The sequence below is a fragment of the Thamnophis sirtalis genome, unplaced genomic scaffold (genome assembly GCF_051295495.1).
Source record: "Thamnophis sirtalis isolate CommonGarterSnake01/CBP01778 unplaced genomic scaffold, rThaSir2_p1.2 scaffold_4, whole genome shotgun sequence".
NCBI lineage: Eukaryota > Metazoa > Chordata > Lepidosauria > Squamata > Natricidae > Thamnophis > Thamnophis sirtalis.
Window position 1 is genome coordinate 12758560 of NW_028261384.1, and position 15691 is coordinate 12774250.

Genomic DNA, 15691 nt, shown 5'->3' on the forward strand with positions numbered 1-15691 from the left:
CACACACACACACACACACACACACACACACACACACACACACACACACACACACACATCTTCATAACTTACATATACAATGAAAGAAGATAACTAGAAATACTGGTTTTTGCCTGGCTTTGATAAAGGCAAAAATGGCTAGGGTCCCTGATCTATTTTACTTGCCTTTCTTCCCATTATCTTTTTAGATTCTATGAGGAAACTTGATTTCCAAAGAAGCACAAAACACCAAGTTAGTATTTAACCACGAGCAGATACAAACAGACATAAATAAGCCTGACCTGACAGAAAAAGATGACTTTCACAGATAAAAGGACAGAACTTTGAAGGAATAATATAAAAGGATACTTTATACATGAGGAACAGGGATAGATGAAGGAAAGGAATAATTTGAAATGAAACACAAGAGTCCTAAATTACAAAAGTGAACACTCTTGAAGTGGGAAAGATGACGGCAACATCTGGCCTCACAGAGCAAATCAGCCTCATTTGTTCCTTCTTTCCTCAGCATCCTTTCCTTCTCATCTGATCCTTTGTCTGAGAGATCGATAAGTTCCAACAAATAATGAGAACATCAACAGGCAGAAAGAAGGATGTTCCATGTTAGAAATATCTTTAAAGATAATGCTCAACTTTCTCTTCTCTTAAAATTAGGACGTATGTTGCTGATTGTTTGTTCTCACTAGCGGCAATAGAAACATGGGATAAAAAGTAAACCATTTGTTTCCTCGTGAAAAGGATTGATTGGGATATATAAGCAGAGTAGGAACTATTGAAGCAGTGGGTTTCTGAAATATGTATTGAAATTATAGCAAAATAGAGTAAATAAAAAATAGGACTGCATGTAGATCTAGATCAGGGGTGTCAAACTCAATTTCATTGAGGGCCACATAACAGCTGTGTTTGACCTTGGGTGGGTGTGACCAGCTTGACATCACTTGTGTCGGGGGCGCCTGTGGCTCGAGCACTCTGCCAGCAAAAACGGGGTCCTGAGCTCCATTTTTGGCTGGGATGGCCTCTTGCAACCCTCCACCACCAAAAGCAGAGATTGGGAGCACTGCAGTTTCACTGGCAGAGGCACTCCCGCTATTGCTATTTCCAGGGCTCCCCCATGGGCTGAATCTGGCCCCTGGGCCTTAAGTTTGACACCCTTCATCTAGATTCTACAAAGTGGTCAATATTGGCCTCCAAGAGTTGACTGGACTGTCCATAATTGCTATTATTATTCATAATATCAATAGTTAAAGTAGCATTTACTAAAATATTTTCATATAATAAAATTTGTGGGTTAATAAACAATCTGTAACTTCCTAAAGAGGATGATGAACTTAAGAATTTGGAGTCTCTGTTTAGATGCTAAATTTTATCAGTATTTAGTAAACCTTAAGTAAAAAACTCTAAAAAGCTAAACCTGGTCCATTTACTAATCCTATGCACACAGCTTACGTAAAAATATAAAAGAATTATATTTTTCTTTTGGTATAACCATCCTATATACCAGGATGGCTATACCAAAAAGCCGGAAAATGGGTGATTAGATGAGTTATGTATGTATCATGTGATCAAACAAAAGATAGCGTTGTGAATATCCTAGAACTAGATTTGGCAGAGTTATTCAAACAAATAGAGGATGTTTGATTTACTTTTCCCAGATGAATTCCTATGGTGTTTTGGGACTAAAATCAGGTAGAACATCATTAGGCTTCCTCAAACCTACATATAGAGATATCCCAGGAGCGTAGAGCTACCCACAGATACCTGTAAAGTAAGATATTGATATGTTTTTAATAGTTAAAGCCTATAATTCAAATAGTTTCAAGCTTTCACTGTTCATAAAATCTTGTGAAAGTAGTTTTTTTTCCAGTGTGAATACATGCATTTCATGTTTCTCAAGTTATGCAGAAAGAATGCAGGGGCAAATTAGAAGAAAAGCAAAAGGCACTGGGAACCAGAGAAAGAATATTTTTGGGAAGATGAAAATATATAGTATTCAATGTACATGCCTGAGGTATTTAATGCAGCAATATGCAAGTTCAGACTAAAGAACAGTGGTCCCAATCTTTGTCTATCTAGCTCATAAATGTTTCAGGATCTGTATTCCAAATGATAGGAATTTTGAACAGAGCAAAATAGTTGGTGTCTGTATATACAGTATATAATGGTAACACCTATTGCAAGTGATTCAACAATTTGTGTCAGAAAGACTGAGCTAGAGACTTGCGCAAACTTTTAGTGGAATGAAAGCTAGAATCAGACTAATAGCTACTGCAGAATAAAATCCCAGCAGTTGTGGCAAAATAGTTTAGAATCAGGACAGTGTTGGCTATTCTGGCTTGTCTCAAGGAATGAAAAAGAAAAGTGCCAAAATGTCTATCACCAGATGCTTTCCCTGTCATTAAAAGTAGGCCAAACACAAATGTCTAAATAAGAAAAGTTTATTTTATGAATATAAATATTCCTGCGAAGTCCAAGGGTGTTTTTAAGAGCAAATCTTGAAACATCATGAATACTAATCTTAATTTAACAGTCTTTTTTTCGTTTCTATTCCTATTCATATTCCTCACTACACTAATATGTTTTAATTTATTAGCCACATAAAATATGATATTGAATGGACTTCTCAAGCATTCGTTGATTTAATACATATATAAAGCAAAGAAGATAGTTAGTTTGAGGTTAATTACTATAATATATACGCTACATAGTATATATAATACTATATACTTCCCAAATATCTGATTCAATTTACTTTGTTGCTTCTTTCTCTTTGTACATTTCAGTTTTCCACAAAGGGATGTTGTTTTACAACCTACTCTTTTGCATTTTTTTATTATAACATACTTGTTATTTGGAACTACGCAAAGAAATCCCTGACATGGGAACCAATAAAGGCATAATCATAATTCTCTTCCGGTTACTAATTAGGAGTAATTAATACTAAACACACTTTGGAAAATGAATTTTGTGAGAATGGCAAAAAGGATATATTAAGGATATAATTTTTCTGCATGTCTTAGAATTTCATATCTCAAATAATGATATTACTCACCATGGCAGAAGCTTTTGATAAATATCATGAAAAATGAAGCATAAAAAATAAAGCATTTTTGCATCAAGAATATCACACTTTACAACCCAATATAAATGAATGAAATACAATCCACTCTATTTTAGTATTTTAGCTATATAGATCTGATCAATTTGATACCAACCGATTTTACTTAAACTTCAAGTTCAGACACTGTTAAGTATGCCCAACTATTTAACGTAAATGTTTCTTTTTGATTCAGGCAATTAGTTTAATTTTAGTTAATTTAGTGTAGTCAAAACAACATGTACAGTAAGTAATCATTCATGTCCATCCTACAGAATATGATGATTCTAATCTGGATTATAATTGCACATCATACACTTATACTTTTATAAAAACCCAGATTTATGGTTGTTGTTTTTTTAAAATATAACTGTTTTAATTCAGTGGGATTGCAAAATAAATATACTAATCAGACTAGTTCCATCCTGTCATTTGGACTAAGAGATATTTTGATGACAGAATAAAGTTAAGTCATTACACTAGTTCAGTAATAAATAAATAAAAATTCAAGAGGCAGTAGTACCATTTTTCTATTAATGCTCAGTTTTCCTCTTCTTACTTCACTCAGTACACCTCCATAAATCTACAAGTACATTCATAATGGAGAATTCAATATGTCTCTCAAGCTAGAGCAATTGTCCAAGTGTTCAGTATTTTGAATATACCAACTTGTTAGATGCTATTTGAACTTGCCTGGTTATTGATGCAATTGCAAAATACTAATTTTTCTCTAGCTTTATACAGCTGATTAGATTCCAATTGCCTATAAGATTTCTGTTCTATTTTAGAACAAGCAGATATGTATGTATACTATGTATTACAATGCACATATGCGTGCACATATGAATACTTGACAGTTTAAAACATATTTATAAGATGCTTACATGAATGTGGAATTATTTAACATAAGAACTATTATTCATAAACTTAAACAAATGAGGCAAAAGGAATAAACACAAACCTTGGGATTCGCCATTCTCTTATTGAATCATCCTAAATATTATTTGTGTAACTGTTCAAATAAGTAAAAAACGTTCTAAAGCAACAAGTGTATTTCAGTTTAAAGGTAAATATAGTGTATGAGTTCAGCATAATGTTATTTAGTAACAAGATTAATCCCCCTCAGAGGAAGGTTATTTTATTGACAATGCCTAATGTCCAAAGAGCTTGTGTTCACTAGTGAATGTTTCTAAAATGTATATATGTATGTACAGATCTACCTTTCTACCTGCTTATCTAAGTATCTACCTATTTAGCAAATAAACGAACTGGCTATCATCTTTGCCCAATATAGTATTTTGGCAGGCAGGAGTCAAAAGAAATAGTGCAGTTACAATCATATAAACAACTCTTGGAACAATAGATTATCCCTAAAGAGCAGCAATAATCAATGCACACTTCCATTAATAATTTGCTCATTGATGATGACATCAATGACAATGAAAATATGCAATCACTATTAATGTTTACACATTGTTCCCCTTGCACTCCATGCTTAAATGCTTTATCCCCACACTGACATACCATGATATGGCTTACATATATATGGAGGTTCAAGTCTGTAAAATATCAAGTATCCCTTAAAGACATTTTATTTAAATTGTTTCATCACCAACCTCTCAAAAATAAAAGAGGAAAATAGAATTCCCAGGATAGACTGGCTCTACTTATAGAAACTGAAAGGAAGCCTAACAGCAGCAACAATCAGAGTAAACAAACAAGTAAAGCAAAACAAAGGGAGCAATAAGAATCTGTTTTAATGCCTTGATTCTAATGCTGGTTTAAACATATTGCTATTTGTGCAGCTTATTTGACTAAATAAAATGGACAGAAAAGTAGATGCAGTTTGTCCATATGTATACTGAACATACAATAATTAACATATCCTTTATTTCATATGGGTTATGGAAAGAAACACTTGAGAAATCAAGTTATGTATTTTTTTCAAAGAACTAAGATGCAGCCCTGTTCAGAAATAAAAACAATCAAGTCAAACAAAATTCATAACTATATGACTATATCTTTCAAACCTCTAGTGCCTAAATAATACAATCTCAAATTTCTAATTCATCTTACCTCGTATTTTAATATATATACGCTGAAAAGTTGTTCCACGGCTGACAGATTTGATTTGTTTAATTTATTAACAACATCCTAATACTTTGGATCCTGTTGCCAAAGCATACCATATATGTATAAATATTTATGTTGGGAAGAAAATAACTACTGATTGGTGCAACATAGACTTATGTTTCATTATATGTATTGTGTTTCTCTATAACTAGGGTCAATGTGAGCTCCACCGTTATTTCAAAGAGCTTTCAGGAGCTTATACGCACATTAACTTCAGTTGATGTTTCACCATTGATTTTACCCTAAAATAAAATCTTGAATAATGTGTCATGCAAATATTCTCATCAAAATAATTTACAATATTTTATCCTCTCTTTTCTCCTGCTTGTAGTACAATAATTTAAGTAGGATAATATCTTCTAACTATTGCCAAGGGATCATTTCTAACTAAACCCCTATCTTTGAATCATAAAGGCTAAAGATTGTGAAGGCTTAATTTTTAAAAACGAAAATAGGCTGTGGTTTCTTTAACTCAACATCTGAATGGGAGTCACTACAGCCATTCTTGCAAGTTAAATATAACCAATTTATCTTCTACTTGATTTTCATCATATAGAAAAAAATATTTAAATATTTAACTGAATTTTAATTAAATCAGTAAATTACTGGGAAAGATCAAAAGAAAAAGCTGTGTGAAATATTTATTGTAGACAGAATAGTTCTAAGCATGATTTTTCAGAGATAAATGTTCCTTAGATCAATAGGCATATTCTTCATAAACTTAGGATCAGCCAATAAGAACTTGCTAGTAAGAAATGAGTTTATTTTTAAAGGATTGCTTCTCTGGTATTCTACTATTCCAAGGCTAACAAGCTTTTTCCTCTTCAACACCCTCAGGCAAAATTAGAAAATGAGTACCCATACCAGTACTTTCTTTATATGATAGAAACCCTATTATGCAAGCACCAGTTTTCTATGTTCTTTGTAACACTGTTAAGTCACTTTTATAGCCCCAGGTCAACTCTGCCACACTAAACAGCACACCCATTAATCCAAACTTCCAATTATGAAAATCTTTTGAATGATCTCCCTGTGGCTATTTGAACACATGAAGTTGTCCTGTACTTGTTTTGATGAGGTGAGAGAAGGGGAGATTTCTATTCTCTCAATATTTTCACAGATTCTTTGTGAAAGTGAGCAAAACAATCACATTAATATATATGAAAGGATTATTGTTCACTAGAATCCACTGTATGGAACTTTGACACTTATACCTGGGAGCAAAAGAACAGATGAGTTATTAAATTACTAGGTGGTAAAGACAACATAGACATTAAAATTTTATAACACTATTTGGTTAGAATCTTATATATGATGAATTTAAAAACAGAAGTTAGGTTGCTTCCCAAAGATGAGAATAACACCCTCTTCCAAATACATTTTTAAATTCCAACTGTCAAATCAATTCCCTTATCACAATTGTTCTAACAATTAATGGGGACGGGACTCCACTGGTGATATTAGGGAAAACTCAAGATCATAATTAAAATTTATTAGATCTGGGTTGAACTTCCTATGCTCATTTACCTCTAATTAAACCCTGTTGAATCTAGTGAGACTTACCTTTGAGCTGACACAATTAGGACCATAGTGTTAAAACACTTTTCTTTTAAAAATGGAATTATATCTTGTTTTAGCAATTTTAAAAAGATAATAAATGACAATACAAGAATTGAAGCTTAAATTTCATTTAGCATCTGGAGTATAGATTCCTAGTAAACAATACAAAATTCATTATAAAATCAATATCAACTTAACCAGTGTGCCCAAGAAAAATAGCAAAAAGGTCATTCCCAGAAACTCAAACAATTTTCCTCCTGGAAGAGAAAGATTTTAATTACAGATATTACTAACCAGAACTGTCACTGAGAAGTTATTCTGTTATTCTTTTGTTTATCACAAATAAGTATAATTACTTTCAAATTATAATTTTATCAGCATTATTAGAATAAGGTATATTAATTTAAATATATCTTAAAAATAGCTAAAAAGTTTTCATCAAATGAATTGAACTAGTTTAATTGTTCACTGTTATTTATATGTAGTTTCGCTATTAGTTTACGTTCAGATAGCTTCATTTCGCTATAAATTATTTTCCTTGCCTTCTCTCCTCAGAAGATTTTATCTGAAGATTACATTATTTCTTTCTTTCTTCCTACGCTTAGAATTAAAGTTAAGAGTTCTTCCTCTGAAACAGTAATAATGGGCATTTATTTGAACATATTACTATTTTTGGAAATGTCATTTTTCAGACAACAAAATCTCATTTTTCAGACAACACAATGTAAAAAATACATGTAATGACAAAAAAAGTTTTTAAAATATTTCATTATCTGAATGCACAATTCCTTGTTTAAAGATGTGTTTTAGCATTTATACATTAAAGAAGTTTCATAGTTATTGCTATAGTAACGATATGGTTTGTTTAGTTATATAGCAATGCAGACAACAAAAGATATGGACTACAGATTTCAGTTCTCAGAAAGTTTCTGCAACATTTAAGTTTTATCCTACATTGTTTATAATTTATTGCGAAGATTTATCTATTTTCATGCCTTCAATCTATTAAGGGCCACTTTTCCAGAATAAAACAGGCTTGTTGTGTTCTGGCTTCTACAAATGTATCAACATTATATTCCAATTTATCTGAATAATGGAGAAACTGACATCTTTACAGATCAAAGTTTATTTTCTTATCAGACTTTCAAGAATTTAATGATTCAAAAAGAAAAAAAAGATACTTTTCAAATAACTGCATGATCCATGCCTAATAAATAATAGATTGTTTAAATATTTACTATGTAATGACAAACACTACATATTAATCTTATTTTTTCCAGAGGTATTTCAATTGGCAATTGAATCTTTTAATGTTTCTAATTAAAGACATAGTTACAACAAACTACAAAAATAGACATGATTAATAACCAGCAATAAAAAGTTGTTACAGTCTATTGGAGAATATTAATGGAAGAACACCCAATAAGGTATTGTTTAAAGAAAAAATATTTACCTCAGCTATAAATAAATAAAAGCAGCACTCCCTCACATGTGGGATAATAAATAATGTTTAAGTATCCAACAAAAACAAAGAACTGATGGAGTGGAGAAAGTCACTCTTACCTGATAAGTGGTAGTAGCATCCGAGCTGGGATCAGAGCCTAGGCTTGTCAACTTCTCCTTTAGTTTGTGATGAGAGCCATGGCGCAGGCAGTAGATCACTCCCGAAGTCATAAGGACTCCCAAAATGCAAGCAATGGAGAGGAGTGTCAGTATGATAAATTTGGTGGTATCTTTCTCTTCCTGAGCATGGAGAGGCAAAAGTTCCAGCTTGTTTTTCTATATCAGGATAAAAAAAGGAGGGGTTTATATGCTTTAGAATTTATTTATTTATTTTGATAAGATTCTTCCATAAATTCCAAACATATTTACATACATACACACAAACACATGCATACATACAAGTGAGTTGAGTAAGTTTTGTTTTCTACTTATATATTTTGAAAAACACTAAATGGAGGCATTCTAAAAGAAGAATCATTAAGTTTGGAGACTGCAAATCCTACTTGTCTATAGCCTTAAATAGTACAAACTCAAAATTTTCAAATGAATGCAAACAGTCAAATTAACTATCCCAAATAATAACCTTTTCTGCCTTTTAAGTTAAAAAGATAACACAATTTTGATAACACCCACTGCATTGTTTATGCCTTTAAAAAAATAATTCAACTGTTTGTTGGATTGTGCAAAATTGGTTTTTAGAAAGGAAATATTCCAACAATAAGCTTAACTATCTTATAGTCAGCTTTCCTCATGATACTTTTTATACAAGTGAGAAGTGGCTTTTTTCTGTTTGATTTATCATCCGGAATATCTGTTCAAATAAATTCTCTATTTTTATTCATGGAGAAGACTTTTCACGTGGAAAAGCAAAATCCATATTTCTTTACCATCTTTTTGTTCACATTATCAAATAAAGTTTAGTCTTTTTCTTTTCTAAGGACAAGGAGGAGAAGGAAAGGGAAACGTTTCAAACTTAATTCAATGTTGCCTTTTAAATTATGCGCGACTGTATGTCTTATGTCCGCGCTTAGCAACAAAAAAGAAGAAATACAAAGTGAAGCATTTTGTGCTCCACTCGCACAAAAGTTGTCCAATAATTTCCCCTCATTAACTTCATTATAAGCTATATTAGCAACAATTAAAATCGCAACCTATGAAAAAGCCAGACACGGAAGATTGTAGGCGCGCTCATTTGGCCAGCGCTTCACATTTACCAGGGAAATGAATGGAAAAGCCCTCCCCTGCTTCAGCTCCGGCTGCTTCAAGATGCGAACAATTAGCCAAGTCCTCTTCACCGCCTCATTTCGTGGACGGATCTTTCCCCCCTCACTGCCAGGTCCGACCTATTCATTATCACGCCTACCTTCAATAATTTTCTACTCTGTATTCAGCTAGTCTCCATTTAATTTCCTCCCGGAGAGCCACGTCCACAAGCGGCACTTATACTAAGCTCCGAGCGGGTTTTTTTTTCTTTGCTTGCTTTCTCTTTCTCCCTTTTATTTCCTTCTTTTTTTGTCCAGCTTCTATCTTAGGGAAGCCGCCAAAGTAATTACAGTCACATCTTTGCGGGCTTGCCATTAATTAGCCTTCTTGCTTAGCCGTAGTTCTACGGCCTCGCGAATGACCCCGGCTTGAAAGAAAGGAAGGGAGAGACAGGTCCGGCAGACTCTTCAGCGCCTTGTTTCGAAGAGCGAAGCTCGCCGGCGAAGAGGCAGCGCTAGAGGCCAGAGGCGCGCACTCTAGTTGGCTTCTCAGGGAGGGGCGGCCGTGGCTAGCTGCTCGCGCCACTTTCTCTGTCAAGCTGAATGAAGCCGAAGCTAACTCCTTTCCTGCCGCCGCTCCAAAGCGCTGGGGCAACCGGGAAGGACGTGCGTGCGCTCCCTCCTCCTCCCGCCCCCTCGCCAACGGGAGGAGTGTCTTTTCAAATCCCCACCTGTCTCGTCCCTTTTTCCAGGCGCGGAGGAGTGGGACAGGGACCCAAGAGCCGCCTCTCAAGAATAGGCGCTTGGCCGAATCTCCTTAGGACCACTTTTATCCCGACACCGAACTCCCTTTCGGTCGCGATTGCCGGGAAGGGGGCGGCTCAAGGGAAATTGCACGGGTGCTGGAAAAGGGGAGGGTGTGGATGCCTAGCCTCCGTTTGGCAAAGAAGAAGGTTAAGTTCCATCAGCACTTCCCAGAATTTACGCGTCTCACTGAAATAGGCTTACTTCGAAAAGTCTCGACCGTGGCGGGCCTGCCTCAAGATCCCATGGATAACTTTGGTTCAGGCAGTCGAATTCCACGCTCGTTCCCTCTCTCCGCAAAGCGAAGGAATTGCAGAGGCGCTGCCGAGCCGAGAATAGGGCTTCAGCGGACGCAATTCCTAATAAACGCATTATGTGCAGAGAAATGCATGCCACAACCAGCGAATCGCGTTTTCCAAGGAACCGACGAAACCCCGGCCGGCTGTTTAGCCGGTTGCCGAAGGAAAAGAGCAAGGTATACGGCTGCCCAAAAGGTCCTTCCTTTTGTGCAGCAAGGCGGCAGGGTCAGTGTCCGTAGCAGTAACGCAGGAGGAAAGCCAAGCAGTGGAGAAGCAGCCACGGTCCCGCTTTGAAAGCAGGCTGCAAAGAAGCTCTCTGGCTAAGCCTCCGGTGCGGGCGCGTTTTCTGATAACACTTGCAGTCTGCGCGGACTGCCATCCCGCTGCGAGGCAACTTTTCTTTCCCAACTGAAGCCAAGAAGGCTTCCGAGGCCGCTCTCCTCGATCTGGGCAGGGCGAGTACCGGAGAGAAGCGCGCTCTCTGGTTGCCCATTTTCCAGTGCCACCCAACGCCCTCGGGGAAAAGGATGTTTTCTTCAACTTCTCAAAGCTCTTTAAACCAGATTTTCCCATTTGACCGGCGTTTGCTTTTCTCCGAAAGAGGTCCGCTGTTGTTGATCGGCCTCCTCCTCCAGCAGCATTAGCTCTCTGGAGACAAGCAAGTCCCCTGGGACTGCAACCTAAAGACCTGGTCTTAGCTTTAAAAGTTAGCATTTCGCTGAATGGCCTCCAACCTCCTGGAAGTGGCCATTTCCGTTTAAATAGAAGCGTCCAAAAATTGGCCAGATTCGCCCCCTCTCTATCCTTCAGGCGGGGCGGTGCTGCGCAAAAGATCCTTCCACTTTCTGGAGCGGCCGGACCAACCGCTTCGAAAGCATCCCAACACTTCTCCGGCAGCTGTGCTGTGCACCCACAGCAAAGCGAAGGGAGAAGCCTTCCTATTCTTCTCCAGAATTTGATGGGTCGCCGGGTCTGTGATAGATTTAGCCCTCATCAGCACCTACTGCAGCGCAATTCGATATGTGAACCCCAGCTTTGAGGCGAAGCCATCCTTGATATTCTATCGAGCCCGCCTCCCTTAAGTGCTGTTCAACAGTTGATATCTTAGATGGGGAGGAACTACGGGCGCCCCTCCTATTTTGTCTACACACTACTCTTTCTGTTTCTGTAGCGCGCGCACCAACACACCAATGGCGGTTGCTAAGGGAACTTTACGTTTGCATCTGATCCTCTCCTAAGGGTCTCTTAAGATCCGGATCCTAAGCCCACACTTCTTGGGAAGGTGGATACTCACTGGGTCTGCGAGACAGGCTTCTAAGCAGCAGGGTGTAAGATTACCTTGTAATTAGGTTTCCTTACTACTGACCTTTTAAAGATTTTACTACCAAGCACACAATAGTTATGGGAAACACATGGAGCACCACAAGCCTTTGTAGCTAAGATGGCCTGCATCTGTAAATCAAATAATTTCTAAGCGGGTGTTACTCAGAAATAAGTTATCTGCACAGAATTAGATAAAACACCTTGCCCAAGAAAGCTCAGGAAAATGCTTTTTTTAAAAATTCCCAGTCATGTGTATTTAGAATTGCAAGTTAAATAGAATCAGACTGAGATTGATATATTCAGGAGATGCTAGTTTACCTCATAGGTAATAATCCATAAAATGTTGAAAATGAATCTATGTGTGTGGGTAAATAGGATTATTTGAAATACTATGTCTTCAATGGAAATATTCAAATAAATGCTATATCCTCAAGGAAGAACTGATTTAGTTTTAAATTTCACACATGATGGTCTCTCTCCTAGCTTCAATTTCCTATCTATAAAATGGGACCAGAATCTGTATTTCACGAGGTGCTACAGGTGATGGGAATGCAGATTCTCCATACTTGTGCACAAACAAATGTCTGAGAAAATGCTAAGTATCCTTAAATTTGGAGCTCCTTTTCCTGAACTGGATGGGATCTGCATTCACCTGAATACAGGACACATTTTGGCTTGGAGAACAGTATCACCTCTATGAGAAATTTTTAGGCTTAGAGATTCTAATTAGGAATATTTTCATACTGACAGCAAGTTATTATGCAGATACTGTGAAGAAAGTACACCTTTTTCATCTTTAGCAGCACTATTTAAAACATACATATTCAAGTTTGCTATGGATTTAAGTTTGTTTTGTGGGGGTTATTTGCATAACAAAATTCCTCCCCTTCAAATCCTTTGACCTGAATGGGTTTTCAGACTGCTTTACAAATTGGTTCTTCTTGTTGAAAATGAAGATACTGGGTGCTATTTTAAGCAGACCTAGAGTGTTAAGCTCATCTCCCATGCCAAACCCAGTATATTACTTCAAAAAGAGAATGGTGGAAGTGTCCTTCATCACTTTTGCCTTTTAAATAAAAGCATTTTCCCTTCAACTTAATCAGCACTTTGAAGCAGCATCAGTGATGAAGTAACTGGGCTGGGGACAACTACTTAAGTTGCACATAAAGAAAAGAAACTATCCTATTTTTCTATTTGAAGATGGCAAGTCCTACTCAGGACTGAAATGTGGATGCAGATCAAATGCACATCTTTGCCAGAAAGGCCACGACAATTTAAAAACAGAAATATATGTAGTGTGCGCAAAAGGATTTTCTGTCATACTATCACCTAGTTGTTCTATTTTTCTTGTGCATTTGTTTTTTCAGCGGTTTGATTTGATTCTGAGATAGAATGATAAAAAGACAAACTATAAAAGAAAGTTTATAAAGCCAGTATGGTCTAGTGGTTAAGGCATAAAATTAGAAATGAGGAGATTAGTTCCAATCCCACTTTAGGTACAAAGCCAGTGAGTGACTTTGGGTTAGTCACTCTCTCTTAGCCTAGCCCACCTCAAAGAGTTGTTGTTGGGAAAACAGGAGGAGGATGACATATTAGATATGTTTACTGTCTTGAATTATTTCTAAAAATAATAAAGCAGTATTAAAAAATTAAAAGAAAATGAATACACAACGTAAACAGAATCCTGTGGCTCCTGCATATAAATTCAAGATTATTTGCAAATTAAGTTGAAATGAGTGCACATTAATTTTAGTCTGTCAGAAATTTAAAGCCAGCAGTCTGCACTGCCTGCAATGTATAGTCTTTTTAAAAAAAAGCTTAAATGACTTTCAGATTCCACCTTAATTTCCCCTATACATTACTAGCCCACCTTAAACAAAAAATTAACATAAGAGAGTTCACAAAAAGCTTATAAATATTTGCTAAACCAGTCTCTCCTTCATCCTTGATGAGCACTTGCTCTCTCAAAGTTTCTGTCTTCCATTTAATTGCATTCTATTCCCTTCCCCCACAAACTTAATGCCGTTTTAGGTGAAAGATTCTAAACTATTCTTATACTGCTTCTGTTTAGTTTTCCTGAATTAAAACATAGATTTATCATTGCGACAGGTGCTAGTTTTGACTTCAATAAGCCTAAGAGTAATTATCTGGCAAGCAGAGTAATGTCATGTCACACAATAAGCCAGTTCAGTTATTAGGCAAGCTTTTGATGTCTATGGAATCTTTTTTCTTCCTAGTGCAGATTGGAAATGAATCATCTCTCAGACTACTTAATGGTGAAGGTCCTTTCCAATCTATTAGCAGAAAAAGTTTTTTTGGATGAATGTATGAGGTTCCTTCTCTGAAAACTAGAATGGAAAGTATTGTAGGAAAAGTTGATCAACTGTGACCTTCTCATTGCACTGAATCCTTGAGACAAATTAAGACAGCTCCAGAATGCCAGTCCTGGGACATTTATACAACTTGCCATCTTCCCAACTAAGAAGAGGCTCAATTATTGAAGGACATTTACTGATGCACCTTTAAAATTTCCAGGAAATTCTATCAGCACTCAGAAAGGCACTGGGACAAGCCTCAAACAGTATTAAAGTATTGTCGGAAAGATCATCATCAACATTAAGGCAATAACTGAACAGTGTCAGTCTTTCATTCAATGGCTAAGCAAGTTTGTTTAATAAATATATTGTGATAAATTACAAACCATGAACCATAAGCCACAATATCTGGATTCACTCAAGCTAAATCCAAGCAAACTATGCTAAAGGTGATTTATAAAGATTTCAGAGCAGGAATACTTCAAGAATCATTCTCAAAAGTATGCAATATGTATTAGACAATGAATCACACAATCATTTTACTAAAATTAGGTTTGCTGCAATATGAATTTAGGACTACATACAGGATGGATTATGTTCCAATAGAAAGAATAGCACAAAAGCAAGTAAGTTTGTAAAAAAGGATTCTTTTTAAAAAAACTAGAAAACAGGTGGGACTTGAACCAAAATTCATTCTATAACATCCTTTACCCTCACCTGGTCTGATCAAGATGCAAAAGGATGAATGAAAATCAAAGGTCATTGACAAAAGAGATTCAAAGCAGGTTTTGTCTTGGGATAAGGAATCCAAGAAGATTTAAAAGCAAACTAGTTGACATTTGGAGGCAGTTTTAATTAAGAGAGTGAAGGTTTTTTCTCGAAGCTTCTGGATTGGTTTCCAAACATTTGGTTACCAGGCTAGGTAACATCTTCAGCGGAGTTTAGGGGAAGTTAGTGTTCTTCTGAATGTGTCAAGTGAGAGTCTTGTGATGGTTAGGTGTGAGTCTTGTGATAGGAAGATTATATCAGGTCAGGTTCATTGGGAGGTGAACTGATAGTGGTGGGAGATGCATAGATTGGTTGAGGGTCAGTCCTGTCTCTGATTGGCTGTGCAGCCGATTTGGATTATGAGGGCTTCATAAGCTAGTTGTAGGTCAATATGTCCGTTGATGGAATTGCTTATGGAGTGCCAGGCTTTGATGAACTCACCAGCATGGTGGGTGATAGCATAGCCAATAATTTTTGTGTTGCTCCAATTGAACTGGCGCTGTTTGGTGTCAGTGTGGGTACAGATTAAAGATGTGGGATCCTGGGAGTCAGTCAGGTGGTGTTTGTGGATCCTGGTTTTTAATCAACATGATGTTTGTCCTATGTAAAATTGGTTGCAATGGTTACAGTTGATTTTGGAGATTACATTGTTTCTTTCATCCTTCTGTGCTTCTTTGGTTCTGAATAATT

The 15691-nt window shown here is 36.4% G+C and overlaps 1 protein-coding gene across 3 annotated transcripts in view; it reads right to left on the bottom strand.

Moving 5' to 3' along the window:
* PTPRN2 (protein tyrosine phosphatase receptor type N2) overlaps positions 1 to 15691 on the bottom strand; it is a 722783-nt gene that overhangs the window by 120349 nt on the left and 586743 nt on the right. For all 3 annotated transcript variants that reach the window (XR_015696316.1, XM_087712495.1, XM_087712494.1), the window contains exon 13: positions 8351 to 8566. Coding sequence is in view for 2 of the 3 variants with exons in the window: in XM_087712495.1 (XP_087568621.1) it covers positions 8351 to 8566 (216 nt within the window). In the remaining variant the exon portion in view is untranslated. The remainder of the gene's footprint in view (positions 1 to 8350; positions 8567 to 15691) is intronic.